Below are 18,802 nucleotides of genomic sequence, written 5' to 3' on the forward strand. Positions count from 1 at the left end.
AGCAACCTTCTTGGACCATGGGACCCACTGATGATAAAAGCCAAGTGATAAATATGATAGGGGGAGCATGGGATCCTGATGACCATGAGCTGCCTACCACTGGACTATTGATTTGGGAGAAAACGAAAGCCTTTACCACAGTTAAGCCTCTGCTGCTTCAGGTTTCTCTTAACCAGCAGCCTACAGCGACTCTTGACTAATACATGTGCTCATACTAGTAATCAATGAACTTTTCCTGTAGTCTTTAATGAATTATACTTTTTGATTCCTGAAGAGGAAAATGGACAATATTTTCTTGTGGCTTTGAATACCCATGAGAAGTCTTCCCATTTGCCCCATGAGGCCTGGGCTCCTGGTGGCATAAATTCCGACGTAATGTGCTTGGGAGACATTAGTAGTCACGCCCATCAAGTATACACGGGCCCCGGCCTTCCTGCACATCACTTGGGGCAGGGCCACAGTCTGTGGCGCTTCTCCTTACTTACTCTTTCTAAGTCCCCACTGCGATGTTCTAAACTTGCCCTTAACCCCATGTCACCAACCCATGCCCCAAGGTGGGGATTGTTCCTTTGCAAGCACAGCCCCTGAGAACTTCATCCAATCCCTGAGAGGGTCACTGGGAGCTGTAAACAGAGCCAAGTCATTAATTCATCTCTCTGGTGTTTTAATAAGATTGGAAAAAAACGAAGGGCCCCAGCTCTGATTAGTGTTCCTCTTGTTTGGGTTGTTTTCTGTGAGTTTGCACTGTGAGAAGACGTCAGTTTTCTGGAGCCCTGGGAAATGAATTCATGTCTTGGTGAGTCGTCTGGGGATGTGGCCTGTTGTGTTCCTCTGGAATCATCTTTGAGAGATGGAAGCATGTCTTGCCAGCCCTGAGTTATGCTGCGTCCTTCTTTCACTGTTCAGGTGGCCCCTCCAACCTTCTGACTTCTCATCTGTCACACCTGTCCCCACTTCCCTGTTCCTTGCCCTGGCCATCCGTGTTCTCGGTCAGTTATCAACGCCAGATAGCTACCTGCTCTGGGCCAGAGCAAGGGTGAGGGGACCCCTGGAAGCCTCCCTCCTGATGTTCTCATTTGCTGCACGGCCTCCCAGAACATCAGAGCTAGGAAGGATCTCCAAGAGTGGCTCTCCAGTTCTTGTCTGTCTGTCCTAAAACAGAGGGCAGCCTGCTGCAAGGACTTGCATTTGCCCCCTCCCCAGCTCTCAGCACCACGTCTTCGCCCAGAGCAGGTGTTTCATAAAGGTGGGGCGGAAGTGACTGCACCCTAAACAGAGCATCCCCTTGCCTCCAGTCACATCCTGTCCACTCTGCCCTGCTCCAATCGATCCTTCCCAAACTCACCAGCTTCCTGTTTCTAAAGCCAACCCCTCGCTTCCTGTTTCTAAAGCCAACCCCTCAGCCTGGGTTCAAGGTCTTCAAGGTTGGGTTCTGCACCATCCTCCCAACCCCATCTCCCAGAACCCACCTCCGGAAGCTTGTGCTCATGCCCTGCAGCTTCCTCCCTGGTTTGTAGGCCTCTGTGTTTCAGAACTACTGAGTGAGAAGGGATCTTGAAAACCAATGGGGAAACTGGGGCCTGGAAGGACCACACAGTGACAAGACCTCACATCCCCAAGGTTCTGGTTTCCTGTCCCAGGAAGCATGTGACCTCTCTCTGCAGTCCCACTCTCTGACTAAGAAATGGCTCCAGTGAGGTCCAACCGCTCAGCTTTGCAAAACAACTTGCCTTGGGGTTGAGAGCAACTGGGGGAAAGCCTAAAACCAGAAGGATCAATTTTCACCACGTGAAAAGCAACCAAGAGCAGGAGCCACTCCTGGAACATTTGACTCTGACACGTGTGTCCAATCCAGAGCCCTCAGCCCCTGAGCAGGGGAGGCAGTGGTGGGGAGGGCGGGGACTCCCCGAGCACCAACTCCTTCCACCACAAGGAAAGGCTGTTTCAAATCATAGAATCCAAGAAAGGATGAATCATAGCTGCTAAATCTTAGAAATAATGGATCTTAGAAATGAAGCTTCTCGAAATTCTTCTTCCCTTGGCTTCTAGGACATCTGTTCTCCTGGTGTGGTTCCCCTCCCTTCCCTCTGCTTGCTCCTGCTCTATCAGCCCTACACAAACCTCTAATGTGGGTCAAGGCTCGCCCTGGGCCTCTGAGCCACACACTTGGCACTTCCTCCCTGTACCAGTGTGTCTCCTCACGGCTTAGACCCCAGCCCCACTGGCGACCCTGTGTCCTATGTCTGTATTCAGCAAACACCGAGCACCTCCTCTGCGCTGTTCTAGGCTCCAGGATACAGCAGGGAACAGATTTTTGTAAAGATCTAGCCCTCGTGGAACATATTTTATTCCGGTGAGGGAGTCACAAGGAGAACTAGAAAAAGTACACAGACAGGATAATGTCAGGTGGTAATAAAGGCTATGCTGAGAACAGACCATAGGGAAGCAGAGAGAAAGCAGGGTGACGAGGCTGGATACTCTGATGAGAGGTGATAGTGGTCTGGGAGATGGCGAGAGTGACAGAGGAGGACAGAAGGGACAAGGTTTGGAGTTTTGAAGGTAGAGCTGACAGAATTTGCCAACAAACTGGATGCAGGATATGAGAAAATGAGAGTCGGTGGCCCAGTCTCCCAACCTCCGTCTCCCACTCGGACTCTCCCAAAGACTCAGATCCAGCAGGCAACCATCCGCTGACGTCTTCCCCAGGATGTCCACACCCGCTCTGCCATTGTCCTGTGACTCGGTGAGCACACCGCCATCCAGCTGGGTGTTCAGGCCAGAGGCCCCAGTGCCCTCACAATCAGCACCGCCCACCTCCTCCACCCCCTCCTCCCTCCTGCTCCTGCCTCCCTCCTGTCTCCTGCTGGTCTTACTGTCCGAGCAATCCTCAGTCTGCGGTCTCCCCGTGCCCATGGCCACCACCCTGGCCCCATCCCTGCCTGTCTTCCCTTCCTCCTCCTGCCCCCCTCCACCTCCACTCTACAGCCAGAGGGAGACTTCCAGATCGTGCCACTTCTGTTTTTCAAACCCATTTCCTGTGGCCTTTAGGACGAAACACAAGTTTCGGCCTGGGTCACAATATCCTTCACACTGATGTCCACTCCCCTTTCCCCTGGTGCCCCAGCCACGCTGAGTGGGTGAGGATTTTTCCCTGCACTTTCCCTCTCTGCTCAGGACCTTTGCACAGTTGTTTCCTTAACCCGGCGTGGGCTCCTGGCTCCCCTGCCTTCCCTCTCATCCCACACTTTACCTGGGGCACCTTTGCCGCCTCTGAGTCTGCTCTCTGCACTCACCCGCAGCCTGTGCTTCCCTCGTCACAGCCCCCACCCCCATGTTGTCCCTGTCTGTTAGTGGGCCTTTCCCTCCTCCGGGGCTAGGGCCAGGCTTGAGTGCCCGGTCCAGGGTGGCCACTGGCAAGAGAGTGAATGAGTGATGGAGAGGAGAGGGGTGGCCCATATGGAGTCTTGGGAAAGGTGGGGGGATCAGATGTGGATGCATCTCTGGGTTTACAAAGCTTTCCTGGGAGGAGGGCTCAGTCCCTGGAACAGACGGTGAACAGCATCTGCGTGGCTCAGGCAGAGCACCATGGGGCAAATATCACTGCCCGTGGAGTTAGGCCCACATTGAATCCTGGCTCCATGACCTGCCTGCTGGATGACCCTGGAAAAGTCACGTCATCTCTTTGAGCCTCACTCCCTCATCTGTGAGAAGAGGACCGACAAGGAAAAGGCAGGGGGGGCGTGGCCACTGGGGAGGCTGGGTGCACACAAGCAAGCTCGGTCAGTCAGCAAACACCTGCTAATGCCCGCTCCGTGCCAGGCCGCCCGCTGGGGCTGGGATCCCAGGTAGCTGACCCCGTTCTGCCCTTGAGGTGCTCCCAGTCTCTTGGAGGCAGACAGCGCAGTGTGACCCCAGTGGGTGGCATAGGGGCTGAGGGAACAGAGACACTGTTTGCGTGGCCTCTGTGGTGGCTTCTCGTTACCACAGTCCTCAAGAGCAGACCTTGAGCACCCCTCTCCCCATGCCCTAGCCTGCCTCTGGTAGACATGTGGGGCCAGGCTTGTGGAGCCGGTGACCCCAGCCCAGGCATGGCGTCCCCAAGTAGGGTATCAGTGGCAAGAATTACCGGATAAGGTCCAGCAGGGCGTCGGCCGAGCTCATGATGGGCTTCCCGCTCTGCTCTGTCGTCTCCTTCTGGGCCGCGCCCCCCGGGTGGATGATAGAGACCATGATGATGCCCACGATGACTGCCACGAAGGTGGTCCACAGGTAGTATGCCACGGTGAGGATGCCCAGGCGGCTGGAGGTCTTGGCATCCAGGGAGGCGAGGCCAGACATCAAGCTGCGAGAGCAACGTGGGTCAGTGTCTGAGGGCTGGGGGGGGGGGGGGGGGACGGGCACTCAGGTGTACCCACTCACACCCCCTCCTGGCCCTGCCCAGCACCCTCAGAGTGCTGGAGGGATCATGCAGGCATGGGGGACCCCCTAGTCATCCAGTCCTATGGCCCCTCCATCCTGGGTTTCTGCTCTGCTCTCTGGCCCACACCTAGAGTCACCAGCCACAGACTTTCACACCTCCAGGCCCTTGCCAGCATGTTTCCTTTGGCTGGTGTCCTATCACCAGATTCCTCCACTTCCTGAAGTGCTACTCACCGGATAAGACCAAGCTCAATGTCACCTCTCTGGCGAAATCTTCTTGGACTCCCTGCCTCTCCCCCAGAGTTAGGAGCTCATGGCCTCTGTCATGACCCTGGTTGTCACTGTCTACCTGTCTCTCTCATCAGGCTGAGGACACGAGAGAAGAGGGGCAGGTCTGACTTCTCTCTGGGTCCCCAGTGCCTGCACAGAGTGAGCTCTGGGCACAGGTGGTTGCTGCAGCCTTGCTGAATGAATTCACGAAGGAGAGTGAGTTAGAGCCCTGGGCTGAGTCCCCACCCTGGCTCTGCCAACCGGCTGTGTGACATCTTTGGGCCTCAGGATCCCATCTCTAAAGTGGGGCCATGGTTTCTCCGAGATGTGCCACCCTGTGGCCATCCGGGTTACCCGCTGGGCCCAGATTCCCCTTCGTCACTGTGGGAGGCTGTGTTGAGGGCCCTTGTGGGTCTCCCCTCGGCTCCTCCCCACCCCTGCCTGCCTGGCCCTGGGCTCTCTGCCTGCCATCCAGGGCAGTGGCGGGGTGGGGCAGAGAGATTAGTTAAGGAGATCCTTGTGCTTTGCTTTGCTGCCAAAAGGATTTTTCCTCAAAGCCCTTTCATTCTTTCAGATAAAGGACGTATTTGTCTGGTTTCAATCATGTAAACAAGAGTGGATAATCCCTCCCCATCCCACTCCTCTTATCGTTAGACTACTCGCAGGCAGCATCCAGGGTCAAGGTGAACCTCTCCCCACCTCAGGCTGTAGCTGCTGCCTTGAGTGCCCAGCTCTTCCCCGCTCTCTGTAGCAAAGGCTCGCTCTTCTGTTAAGATACAGTTGAAGGCTCCTCCAGGAAGCTTTCCCTGATGACCAGCTGGAGCAAAGGCTCCTTCCCTGGGCTCCCCCAGGCCCTGTGCTGGCCTCTGCCCCAGCCCCCACCTCACTGAGTTGCTGACTGTTTACTGAAAGTGCCTCCAGCACTGGGCCCGGGTCGGACTCAATGTGGGGTCCACAGAGCCAGGCACGGGGCCCGGCCGCAGTGAGCTTGGTAGCAGCTTGCTGAATGAAGGAGGGAATAAATAATGAATCAATGAATGAATGTTTACAATCTCTGTTCATCCCTTGTCAACCAGTATGCCGTATGTTAGTGATGGGCTTAGGGTGGGTCTCGGACATAAATCCTGAAGGGCTCGTAACGGGATTGTGCGGGCAAGGGACACGGGAGGTTGCTCTGCAATTATTATCCATGGGAGCCATTATCCCTAGACTGGAGCCAGCACATAGGCGCAGGGCCAAGCAGTCCTTTGACCACAACAGAATCCCCCCAGCCAAGTCCACAGGGAAGCCGTGGCCCTGAGGGGGAGACCTGCCCGAGGTCACACAAAACACTAGTGGCCAGCTGGACCAGAACTCGGGCCCCAGCTCCAGGCCTGTCCTCTTTCCTTCACGTATTTATTCAAACCTTTAGCACATGCCCACTCTGTGCCATGCCCTGTGTTCACAGAAAGAAATCAGAATCGCTCCCCAACCTCAAGTTGCTCCTGGTATCGGGGGCAGGGTAGGGTCAGGAAGGAGACAGGCGGGGACACAGGCACAAGTGGACTCAAGGAACCAGGAGACAGGGTGGCTGTATTAGTAGCATAAGCAAGGGGACAAGGACGTACTGTCTTTATTCAGGGGAGGGAGGGATCACTTCTAGCTAGGAGAGTCAGGAAGGGCTTCCTGGAGGAGGGAACATCTGAGTTGGTTCTTGTGAGGAAGAGGAAGATTTGAAGATGGGGCCGATATCGCGGGCAGTGAGACAGCAGAAGCCAACAGGGAGGCTGCCAAGGGTGGGCACACTGGGCTGTTTAGTGTGGTCAGAGCTCAGGTCACATTAGAGGCATGGTGATATGGGGGACACACAGATAGGGCTGTGCTCAGGAGTGGGGGTGGCCTTGAGTGCCAGGCCAAGGGGGACAGGAGGGAGAAGTGGGGTCCAGTACAGCTCATCCAGCAGAATTTCCTGGCTGCAGAACACTGAAGTGGTATTTGTAAGAGCAAACAGCTGGGACTAACCCAAGAAATCATCAGTACAGAATTAGATTAAAAGTTACAGCATATCCATGCAATGGAGTTCTAAGCAGCCATTAGAGGTGACGGTGGCAATGGAAAGATGTTCCTGCTTGATGTTAAGTGGAGGGGCGCCTGCAGGGCGCAGAGCCTCCTGTGACCGAGATCCCGTTCCAGAATGTACAGTCCAGATACGGACATCCTTGGTGCAGGACAGGGCGTACATGACAACCGGATTTCAGAAAGGAGCAAAGGGCCCCTGAGAAGGCCACCCTCAGGAAGAAGAGGTCTAACTCAGGGGTGGTGCCAATTCGGGGACAGACCAGGATGTGGGAAGGGAGGGGGTGTGGGTTCTACATAGAGCAAGAGGGGACCTGACGCAAGCGCTCTGGAAAGGAGAGGGCTGATGGATAAAATGAAAAGGATCCCGACACCTGGGACCCCAGTCAGTTCCCCTCTGGAACCTCTGGGAAGGGTTCTTCTCCTGGCTGGAGAGAGAGGTGAGCCATGGAGAGGGGAGCTCGCGGGGAGGAAACTGCTGGCAGCAGCCGACAGAACAGCCAGGCTGGTGCGGGCAGTGCAGGGTGACCGCAGGTTAGCGGAGGGCAAGAAGGTCGGGAGGTTAAGTGTGAGGAAAGCCCCGGACTCCGCGTGTGGCAATGGCCACTGCAGGGACTCACGGTAACGAGAAAGGAGGTTCAAGCTGATAAAGTGACTTTTCCATAAACAAACAAACAAATGATAAATAATAAATAAAGCGACCTTTCTGAGAACCTACAGGCTGGGGTATGGAGGCTTTGTGAGGACTCACATGGATATGCACAGAAGAAAACTCTGGAGAGTTTAACAGTAGCTATCTTTGAGTGGTGGGATTATGGGCGATTTTCATTTTGTTTTACTGTTTATTCACATTCTCTATTCTTTCCAGAATGAGCATGGCTTGCTTGTGTGAGGGAAAACACAATCCCTTGAGTAGCCGGCAGCCACAGAAACCATAAATTGTCTGGAGCTTAACTGTCTGCAAACACTGGAACATCCACCTCACTTGATCCTTAAAAAATATTCTCAGCATTGCCCTATAGAATCACCATGTAGGCCACAATTTTTAAAAATTTTAAATTTCCTAGTAGTCACATTTTTATTTTTTAATTTTTTTAATGGTTTTTTTTTTTTTTTTTTTTTTTTTGGAGAGAGAGAGAGAGAGACAGAGCACAAGCAGGGGAAGGGCAGAGAGAGAGGGAGACACAGAATGTGAAGCAGGCTCCAGGCTCCAAGCTGTCAGCACAGAGCCCGATGCGGGGCTCGAACTCATGAACTGTGAGATCATGACCTGAGCCAAAGTCAGATGCTTAAGTGATTGAGCCACCCAGGCACCCCAAAAATTTTTAAAACTGAAAAAAAGGTGAAATTCATTTTTTGTGAAATTGATTTTAATAATTTAGCTTTATTTAACCCAGTATATCCAAAATATTATCATTTCAATGTGTAATCAATATAACAATTTCTACACTGCTTCAGGTTTAAAATTTTTAATTTAAAGTAATTTTTTTAAAAAGTTAAGTTCCTCAGTTGTAGTAGCTGCATTTCAGGGGTTCAATAACTACTTATGACAAGTGGCTACCTTACTGGACTGCACAGTTTGAGTTACAGAGAAGGGAAATAAAACTCAGGGAGGTGGAGATAATTGGCCAAGCCACCCAGCTGGTAAGCTGTAGAGTCAGGCGTGGAACAGGGGTTTCTGATTCAGAATGCTGTGGGGCTTCCTCCACTCTCATTGTCTCTCCACGGGACAGACTTGGTTTAACTCCTGGGGAAGAAAAGTGTCTTCTAGTTTTGGCTGACCATGATTTTAATGTGATACAGTCCATATAATGCGTCTGTAGTTCAACTCTCAGTGCTGACGACTTGTCCCATGGTAGATTTGTGGTGGTGAGCTTCCCATCTTTGGAAGTATCCAAGTGGAGCTTGGATGGCCACCTGTTTGGATGCTAGATCGAGGCTTCTAGACTGAGTGGGAGGTTCCTCATGAGGCTCCAATGTCCTTTTTGGCTCTGTAATTTACAGGGAGGGGAGAACAGGTAACCTTACCTCACCTACTCCCAGCCTGGCTGGGTGCTCCGTGGAGCATGATCCCTGCAGGCCCTGGGGAAGAGCCTCACGGAGCTGAGAGGTCTGGGATTCCCTCTCGAGCCATCTGGCCACCACCCAGAGCCCAGGGATTGTGGATCAAGAGATTACACTGATTGGGAAGCAGGCTGGGCTCAAGGGCCCAGCCTGTTTCAATCTGGTAACTGCTTCACTTGCAGGGGTGGGGGAAGGGAGGAAGCAGCTGCCAGGCTCCTTACTGAGGAAGCAAAAGGCTGTTTACTGACCCTCATTTGGTTGTAACGCCAACTGCTAAGGTAGGTATCGTGACCCCTCTTGCCACCAGGAGGCACCCACTGCTGCCCATGCCCCGCACTGTGGACAGTGGACAGACTACCTGGACTGCTGGGGGGACAGGAGGGCCTCCCCGTTTGAAGTCCTTGGTGGCTCCCCACTGCCCTCAGAACTGTGCACACTCCTTCACGCCTTGGGTCCAGTGTGGCCTGACTCAGTCTCGTGCTCCTCACCTGTGCGCTCTGGCCACCCTGGCCTCCTGCTGCTCCCTGAAGCACCTTTGCATGGTTATTCCTTCAGCCTGGAACTCTCTATGCCCCCTTTTCCACCCCACACACATTTCCCCAACCTGATACATTTCCACCTGCCGTTCCACAGTCAGCCTAGATGTCACTTCCTCTGGGAAGACATCCTTGAGGGGTCACCTCACCCTCTGCGCCAGGGAACCCCGCGCTTCCCAGTTTGTTACGGGGCACTTTGCTGGTATACTCACCTCTGACTCTCCAGGGCCCAACCGACAATCCAGCATACGACAGGCTGGCAGGGAATGAGTGCTAGAGAAGCAGTGAGGAACCCAGTCCCCTTGCCCCTGCCCCTCCCACACTCCTTTCCTGTCCCCTCCTACTGCTATTCATCTTTCCAGTCTCCACTCGGGCACCACCTCTCTGAAGGGCCCCTTGAGCCCACCTGGGTAGGCTAGGCAGCTCCTGTATGCTCCCACATTTATCCCTCAATAGCCGGGAGCCTTTGTCAAGTTCCTGAGCCTCTGGGTGCCTCAGTTTCCACTGGAGGATAAAATGGAGGTAAATGATGGTTCGTTGTGAGGGTAAATCTAGGTTTAGAACAGTGCCTGGTACATAATAAATATTCAATACGTTGCAATTATTAGCATTTGCTCTACAATGTCATTGTCTCTTAAGTGACGGCCTGCCCCAGCAGACTGTGAGCTCCTCCAGGGAAGGTATGAATCTGGCTCAGTTCCAGGTCCTCGAAGCCCAGGACCTGGCTTAGCCTGGGTGCAGCTTTGCTGATGTGTGTGATGTCAAACCAGGGTGCAATTCTAGACGAGACTATTAAAAGGGCGCCTTAGGTCTGATGACCATAAGCATCCATTGTGGGTTCCCAGCTTTGGTCCTCTTGCCAGGTTTAGGGGATGCCTCTGGCACTGTGTGTCTGTGTGATGTCAAGGCAGTTGGCACCAGAACTTTTGGGAACAGATGGGAGCTTTTGGGAGTGACTCTCTGAGGCAGTGCCCTCTCCTGAGTGAAGAGACTCTGAGAGGGTCCCTGGAGGTGTGCTTCAGGGCTGTTCCCTCTGCCTCTCCTTCCTGGTCATTTTTATCAATGGCTTGACCAAGGCCACTGACAGCATGTGGATCAGATTTGTAGACGACAGCTAATGTGTTGGATGAGGGAGTTGGGACTAAGCAGACCCCAGCAGGCTGGGACCACGGGCCAAGTCTGACATGATAAAACTGAGCACGGACACGTGTTGGGCCAGACCTGGCTTCCACAGCTTGGGAGAGCACAAACTCTGGGCGGGATTTGGGGGTGGGGGTTGTGGGGGGTGCTGAGCCGCAGCAGCAGCAAGCGGGGAGGGGACTTTGGGGTGTGTTTGCTGCTAGCTTGCTGAGTCAGCCGGGGAACGGGGCTGCCGAAGGGCTGGTGGGCCTCTGGCTGTGGGGTCAGAAGCCTGGGGAGCTTGTCGAGAAGGTCATGGACTTGCCCTGAGGTGGAGACCCACTGGGAAAAGGACAGGGGAGGGAGGTGTGTGTTACAGCTGGGGTAGGTGGCTTTGACAGAGATGCAGGCCTGGGGAAGCAGCTGAGGGGGCAGGGGCTGTGGGGGGGAATGCTGGGACTGGTGGGGAGAGCTATAGGGAAGGAGATTTCAGCTCAGCACTAGGAATAACTTTCTGCCCTGGAATGGACCACCTTGAGAAGTAGTGAACTCCCAGTCACCGGAGGTGTGCAAGCAACTTGCTAAGGCCACCCAATAAGTAGACAAAAACCCTGGTCCACTAGTATGACAACATCCATAGTCACAACAGCCTGGCACTAGGATGTCAGAGACAGGAAGCCCCATGGCAGAGTCCTTGGGCTCTGGCCTCAGCTGACCCAGTCATGGAGGCTCCCCCAAACAGGCCCCAGGATGCAGCTGCAGGGAGTCTATCAGAAAGGCAGCTGGGAGGAGGCATCTGGGGGTCCATGACAATCCCTTCAGCCCTTCCAAGCATCATGCCTTGCTGTTTCCCACCCCCCAGAGCAGATGACAGGCCCAGCAGCTGACAGCAAGTGCCACGTTAGCGCCGCGTTACTCTTCCCAGATGGCTCTGCCACACCCTCACCCTCAAGCCAACTCCTTCTACGACCTGAGGCAGGGTGCCCAGACTCCCACTTGGCTAAAGATGGGATCATCTGGACCTGGTACCCCCTACCAAGGGCACAAATTTCTCTACTGCCTCTGCCTGTACATTTCCAAGGACAGAGAACCCACTACCTTCTGTCAGCTCCTCCATATGGGCTAGCTATGCTTATTAGAAAGTCCTTCCTGGTGTCAGAATGAAATCCACCTCCAGGGAAGAGAATTCCCCATTCTGGGCCCAGCTCTGTCCTCTGGAGCTACACACACCAAAGTTCTTTGGTTCCATTTTAGATGCTGTGAGCTCGGAGTGCAGAAGTGGGGTGGGAAAAGGACAAGGGACCGGAGGCGGGCAGGCACAGAGCCAGGCATGGGTCTGTGTCTAGTGGGACACTGCTGTCTTGTCATCCCCAACTGCCCTCTGAAGGTCCCTCCTTCCCAGGCCCCTGGGCACCAGGACAATGCTTAACTGGGGCTTGCAAATAACATGCTCACAGATGATGTGCAAATAACAAGCTTCAACTGAATCAAAAGTAAAAGCTGGAGGAGCTAAAGCTGCAGCCCTCAGAGCTCACGGTCTGACCATTGACCATTCTCAACCACTTGAGGAAGGCTGTATTCCCAAGTGTAATAAGGGTCAAGTCCAGTTCCTGATTCCATGAGAGCTGAACTCCTACCCCTTTCTTTCCACTAGGCAAAGAATGTCAGGTGTGAGGGAGCCAGAGTGCTCCCGTGGAGGATGACTACTCTGCTCTACCATTAGGAACAACTTCCTTGGGATGCCTGGTTATGACCGGTGCCACTTGCCATGGTAAGGAGCCCCACTCCAGAGGAAGGAAAAACCACCCCACACCGCAGAGTAAGGGAAAATAGGTCTCCTGCCTCCTCTCCCTCCACCAGGGGGGCTCCTGGTGTCTACCCACCGAGGACTCAGGCTGGGCAGCCCAAATGAGGCTTTCTCCACGTCGAATGAGACCCTCCAGTGCGACAGTTCTCCACGAAGAAGGATAGTGGGAGCTTTTCAAAACCTCCTGCACATCCCCAGACTCTAATATGTTCCCAGCCTGCCCCATGTTGAAAACTTTCTCCGGGTGTTCTGGTTCCCAGAAATGAATGAGGTGAGTTTCTGGTCCTCAAGGAACTCCATCCAGTTGGTGGAAAGACCTCCATCTGGACAACACAGAACCCTGGGTCATGGCTATGATTGGTAGGGGCCAGACGCAGGATCTGGCCTAGCCTGGGAATCCAGGCTTCCCAGAGGAGGTGGCTGCTGAATGGATCCTTGCAGGATGAGTAGGAATTCTTTACCATGAGGGGGAAAGACAAGAGAGTCTGCGATGGGTGATAAAATTGGGGAGGTTTTTGGAGTCACCAGGCTTATGGTCTGACCCCACCCGCAGCCCACAGCTGGGCCATGTTCCCCTTCTTGATGAGTAAGGCGGTCAGCTGACTGGGCAAGAGGGCCAAGGACAGAATCCCAGAGCTCCCATCTGAGAGGTCAGCTGAGCTCTGCTAAGAAAAGTTGCCCCACGGCTTGAGGGGAGGAGCCAGAACACAGGCTGCCCATTCCTCCAGCCTCCCTCTCACTCGCTGTGTGCTGGGGAGCCCGGACAGCTGCCCCCTGAACACCGGCTTCCAAACCAGACTTCAACAGCCGCTCGGCCCAGGACCATCTCCAATAAGTTAGAACGTGGGTGTTTGGGAGTTTTCTGCCAAGCTAGAGTTCCTCAGGAAGGGGGAGAAGGGAGTGTTAGGTTTCTTTGGCCAAACATGATTTCCTGATTCTAAGAAAAATCAGTTTCAAATTTTTACAAGAAATGGAAAGGAAAACAATAAATACAAAGGAATGCACATGCACACACATACATGCACACCATATGCACATGTAAAGACACACACCACACAGTCACACACAAACCCACACACGCACTTGGATTTCTTTGCTGTGATGTGAAGCCTACAAAACATTCTGCCATGTTCAGCATCAGTGAATCACAAACACATGGATTCAGTTTCCCTTGAATGATGCCTGGTTTAAGAAATTGAAGGATGAGGGGAGAGGAGGGTTTGGCAAAGAACAAACAGAGAATTGGAGGCCCTCGCTGGATCCAGATGCTGGGCTGACCCACCCTTGCTTTCTGGTGTTGCCTGTCTGGGGATGTGTGAAAACAAGGCTCAGTTGACTCCCCAAGCTTAGAAGCAAACGGTGGGGCCTTGATGGGCCACCAAAACACAAAAATAAGAAAGCACCTGCTGGAAACTGTTTTGTAAATTTGCAGGTGGCATTGTGTCTATTCTATGGCCGAGGCCAAGAGTGTGGTAAATAATAGAACTCGAGGTAACTCTGGAGTCGTGGGACACAGTGATGCCCCAAAAGGATATCCAGCAGTATCCTAAGTGTCAAGTGAAAGGAAAAGGGCTTCACAAACTCTGTTCCAGCCCAAGTGCAAGATGAAAACAAGATTATGGAGATGAGGGTACAGCATGGACCATTCTTATGACATCACATTGAGTGAAAAAGAAAAAAGAAGAAGCACCTAGATTTCTTTTTGCAGAAAGTAACAGTAAGGTATCCTCCAAGAATGTAAAGGAACAGAAAATTGCCAGTACTCTTTGAGATAAACTGTATATTAAAAGGAAAAGGGATCGGAGTAGTGACAGGTGCTATCATTGAGAGGAAACAGGAAAGGAAGGCCCCCAAGGCTCCAAAAGCTTGACTTTTCTAGTGGAAGAGGCATAATTCACATGGGATCAATCAGCAGTGGGGCACAGAGAAGAGTGCTGAGAGCTGCAAAGCCCTCAGGACCTACCCAAGCACCACCCATGGGAGGGGAGCCCTCATTCAAGGGCTTTGACAATGCTGTGGCAGGTCCTAACCATCAGACTATTGCTAGGCCAATGTGACGGGAGGCGGGATTTTCTAAATTTTGTCTGAGGCTCCTTCTATAGTCTCCTTGCAGCTGACTTAATTTTTGGAAAACATTTTCAAATGGCAAATATAAGGTGAGAAGGCACACTTAGTCCAGGGGAAAGGAGAGATTTTGTGGGTTGACGGACACATCTTAAGACCTTGAGACTTTAAGAGCTGCGTGCAGAGCTATGAAAGGGTGCATCAGTTTGCATGAGAGGCCCAGGAGCCTTCTGAGAGAAAAGAGACTAAGATCCCAACCCCTGCTCCCTGTGATTTGAAGTTAGGGTCAGGGTATACCAGGGTGCCTATGACCACGATCTGCTGGCACTAAAAGCCCCCAGGGCTAATGCAACAGTGGGAGAAAAGGGACCAGAGCTCAATCCCAAGGAGCCACGCTCAGGGCATGGCTGCCTTGAGGAACAACGACTGGGCACTTCAGTGGGTCTAGGAGCCAGAGCAGGAATATGCACCTGCTTATTGTGCTGACTTGAACCAGACCATGCAGGACCTGTGTTCAACAGCGACACCATGCGGTAGGAACCAGAGCAGCAGGGCTAGAGGTAAGATCCAATGTTCCACTTCCATCTACTTGGCTGGAAGCTCACCAAAGCTGAGTTTGGCCAATGGTACGAGCCTCAAGAGGAAGACACTGGGCTTCCCGCTGTACAGAGGAGTAGGACCATATTCAGCACATTCAGTTCTGAAGTCAGTACATAAAGCAAAAACCAAGTATAATTAAATTTGCCTTGAAGGTCCCTTAAGTTGCCCATGAAGTTGAGGAGGCATAGTTTTATATAAGTTCACTCAAGGCAGTTTTCTTCCCGACTTGAAATGGGTTTGCTGTTTCTTTAGGTGAACACCAGCTGAAGCAGTCTGAGTACACTCAGAAGCCATGATGTAAAGGGGAAAAAAACAAACCCAATCTCCTCTTCATGCCCTAGAATCACAATTGCTGCAGGGAGAGGCTCACACTTTGAGAGGCACATGGGGACCAAGACTGGCTTAGTGCAAAGCACACCCACCTCAAGAGCACAGCTCTTTGAATGGGGGCAGCCTCCTGCTCCTTTAAATTATTTTTCTCTGTTTCCCACAGCATACGTAACTGATTTTTTTTTGTTTTTTGTTTTTAATTTTTTTTAACATTTATTTATTTTCGAGACAGAGAGAGACAGAGCATGAATGGGGGAGGGCGTAACTGATTTTGTTTAAGTTAAATGCACATATGATGGGGCTCCACCAGGTGGGACCCAGAAAATAACTAAAGTGGCAAACCTGAAGTCACACTGGTTTTACAATTAAAAACTCAAATCGTCCTGCGGGCAAACATGTAACCAGTGGGTTCCCCAAGTGGTGAGGCTACAGGGAGAAACGTTCTGGCCAGACTGTGCGCACCTGTGCTCCTTAGCAGTTGTATGTATAACCAGTCATATGTATAACTTTGTGAATGAATAAATTGGCATTTGGTTTATTTGGTTGCCTCTTGTCAGCATCAGAGGACTGGCCCAGCCAGTGCAGGGGCTCAGATGAGGGTGAGCTTCTGAAGCAGTCAGCCAAGGACTACACCCTACACCCTGGGCCTCATGATTCACTACTAAGAATAAAAGCAAACATTTATAGGGAAAAAAGATAACAGTGGCAGAATTAAGACTGAAGGGTAATGGGGGATTTTTTCCCTCAATTATCTAAAGTGCCTGTAAGTATAGAATTTTATTTATTTATTTTTAATTTTAGACACACAGAGAGGGAGCACAAGCAGGGGAGAGGGGCAGAGGGAGAGAGAGAGAGAGAGAGAAAGAGAGTGAGAATATTAAGCAGGCTCCATGCTCAGTATGGAGCCTGATGTGGGGCTCGATGCCACGACCTGGAATCGTGACCTGAGCCCAAATCAAGAGTCAGATGCTCAACCAACTGAGCCACCTAGGTGCCCCTACAGAATTTTTTAAATACAAAAAAATATTTAAAGGCAACTCCTAACCATCCTCCAAGCGTCAGTTCAAATGTTGGTCATGAAACTTCCCAGAATTCTGCCTTAGCTGCCCTTCCACTGCTCTTAACCCATTTAATATTCATTTATTAGGTACCTACTCTATAGTAGGCCCTGGGATGTTCCTGTAAAAGAGATAGAGAAATTTATTTTCTTTTCAAAAAAATTTTTAACACTTATTTATTTTTGAGAGACCGATCACAAGCAAGGGAGGGGCAGAGAGAGAGGGAGACACAGAATCTGAAGCAGGCTCTAGGTTTGAGCTGTCAGCACAGAGCCTGATGCGGGGCTCGACCCCATGAACCATGAGATCATGACCTGAGCTGAGGTTGGATGCTCAATCGACTGCACCACTCAGGTCCCCTGAGAAACTTATTTTCTTCAGAATTATTTTTATAGTAAGAGAGTTGTCCTTGTTTAGAAGAAATTCCTCGATAAGCTACTTGGACCAAGAGCTGAGCAGCACCCCACCCCGCCCCAGTCCAAGAGCAGGGCATGCGTGGAAATGACTTGTAAAAGACGAGGAGGACAGGATTTCTGGCTGGTCTTGGAATAGGGGTAGAGAGAAGGGAGGTGGGGAGAGAGAAAGAAAGAAGTGGCTACACCCTAAACTGACCCTCCAATGATCCACACCCTTGTACACTCTCCCTCCCTAAGTGTAGGTGGGATCTGGAACTTGCTTCTAACTAATAGAATATGGCAAAGGTGATGGGATGTCCCTCCCATGATTATGCTATAAAGGACTGTCTCAGAAGACTGGAGAGTGAGGGATCCTCCTTCTGGCCTTGATGAAGCAAAAAACTATGTTGGGAATTGCCTTTGGAGAGAGCCAGCAGGCAGAGAACCACAGGGAGCCTCTAGGACCCAAAGGTGGCCTCCAGCTGATAGCCATTAAGGAGGGGGGCCCTCGGACAAACAGCCACAAGGAAATGACTTCTGCCACCAACTCAAATGAGCTTGGAAATAGATTCTTCCCCAGCCAAGCCTTCAGAGGAGAACACAGCTCAGCTTACACTTTGCAGCCTCATGAGACCCCGAGCAGAGGATCCAACTAAGCCATGCCTGGGATTCTGAGCCACAGAAAGTGGTAGATAATAAATGGGGGTTGTGTTAATTGGCTAAGTTTGTGGTAATTTGTTCCGTAGTAATAGATAACGAATGTACAGAGAGAGAGAGAGAACCACGAGATGGCTGAAGGGCTTACACTTCTCAGTGTAATCCTTACCTGTGATCTTGCTCCCAACTGTCAATGAAAATTGCTAAATTTACGTACTGTTTGAAGCAGGGATATGTGTGTGCATGGGAGACTGACGAAGGCTGTCCCCTGACTAGTTGCAGGAATGCGAGGGCAGAGGAGAGCCAGAGGTAGTGAGCACTAGGGTTCATGGAGGATGAACCCTATCACACGGGAAATGGCTCTGGGCACAGGTGACGTGTGTGTGCCGTGTGGACGTGCATGGCACCTCGTCCACGTGCCTGGGAAGGCTGCCATGAACACAGGTGCGCAGGACTCAGACCTACATGCAGGTCTGTATCAGTGTTCCCAGGTGTGCCTGAGTCGAGAGAGACTTTCCAGAGAGAGTGACACGTAAGCTGCAGGTGCTAAGTGAAAGCACGAAGGAAGAACAGGTCACCCAAAGGGGTTGCCTGCCGAGAGCAAAACGGGTGCAAAACAGGTTCATGAAACATCTCATCTGGGCCTTGGAGAAGCCTTAATAAGTTAGAGAAAACATGCTACATTCATAATATATCAGGAGCTATGCTGGGTGCTCCAAGTACATGATCTTATTTCATTCTGAGAATAACCCTGTGAGGGAGGTGGGTGTTGTCCCCATTTTACAGGGAAGGTCACTAAGGCTCAGATGCTGGGACTTGATTAGGGTCACACGTCCAGTAAGTGCTCTTCCCCTGGAGTCTCCTGCAGATTCTCAGCCACACCTACCAGTACTGTTTGCTCACCTCCCTCACTGCAAATTAGGAAGCCACAACTGGCCAAGGGGAGGTTGCACTCAGCTGGGCTATGGCATGCCTGTCTGAGGAGGGGGCTCAGGCCAGGTGCTGGTTTGGAGTGGATTCTAGAGACAAGATGTCCAAGAGCTGGAAGATGCTAGACTGTGGGAAGACTGACTGAGCTGGGCTCCAACCCAGGCTGGCTCGAGTTGGGCGTCCTTTCTCTAAAACAAAGTGTTTCTGTGACTGTCCCCTTTCCAGATGGTGAGACTCCTCAAGGCAGGCATAGGATCTTATCATCCTTTGTGTCAACTGCCCACCATTACCACCCATATTTCTTTATACCTCATCATCCCTCTTTGCTCGTCTATTCATTTTCTGTCTCCTGCAAAAATCTGTTACACTGACCACCACCATTGACATGGGGGACAATGAACCCGACCCCCCTCCCAGTATCTCACATAAAAACACAGTGATGCACACGGTCCTTCTCCATGGAGGGGTCACAGCGACTGGTGACCTTGGCAGAGGGAA

At 51.9% G+C, this 18,802-nt stretch overlaps 1 protein-coding gene across 11 annotated transcripts in view; it reads right to left on the reverse strand.

Moving 5' to 3' along the window:
- Nucleotides 1-18,802, reverse strand: part of SLC1A7 (solute carrier family 1 member 7) — a 78,104-nt gene that overhangs the window by 16,558 nt on the left and 42,744 nt on the right. For all 11 annotated transcript variants that reach the window (XM_023258704.2, XM_045035851.1, XM_023258694.2 and 8 more), the window contains one exon: nucleotides 4,127-4,342. In XM_023258704.2, the coding sequence (XP_023114472.1) occupies nucleotides 4,127-4,342 (216 nt within the window). The remainder of the gene's footprint in view (nucleotides 1-4,126; nucleotides 4,343-18,802) is intronic.

Source organism: Felis catus, chromosome C1 (assembly GCF_018350175.1).
Source record: "Felis catus isolate Fca126 chromosome C1, F.catus_Fca126_mat1.0, whole genome shotgun sequence".
Lineage (NCBI taxonomy): Eukaryota > Metazoa > Chordata > Mammalia > Carnivora > Felidae > Felis > Felis catus.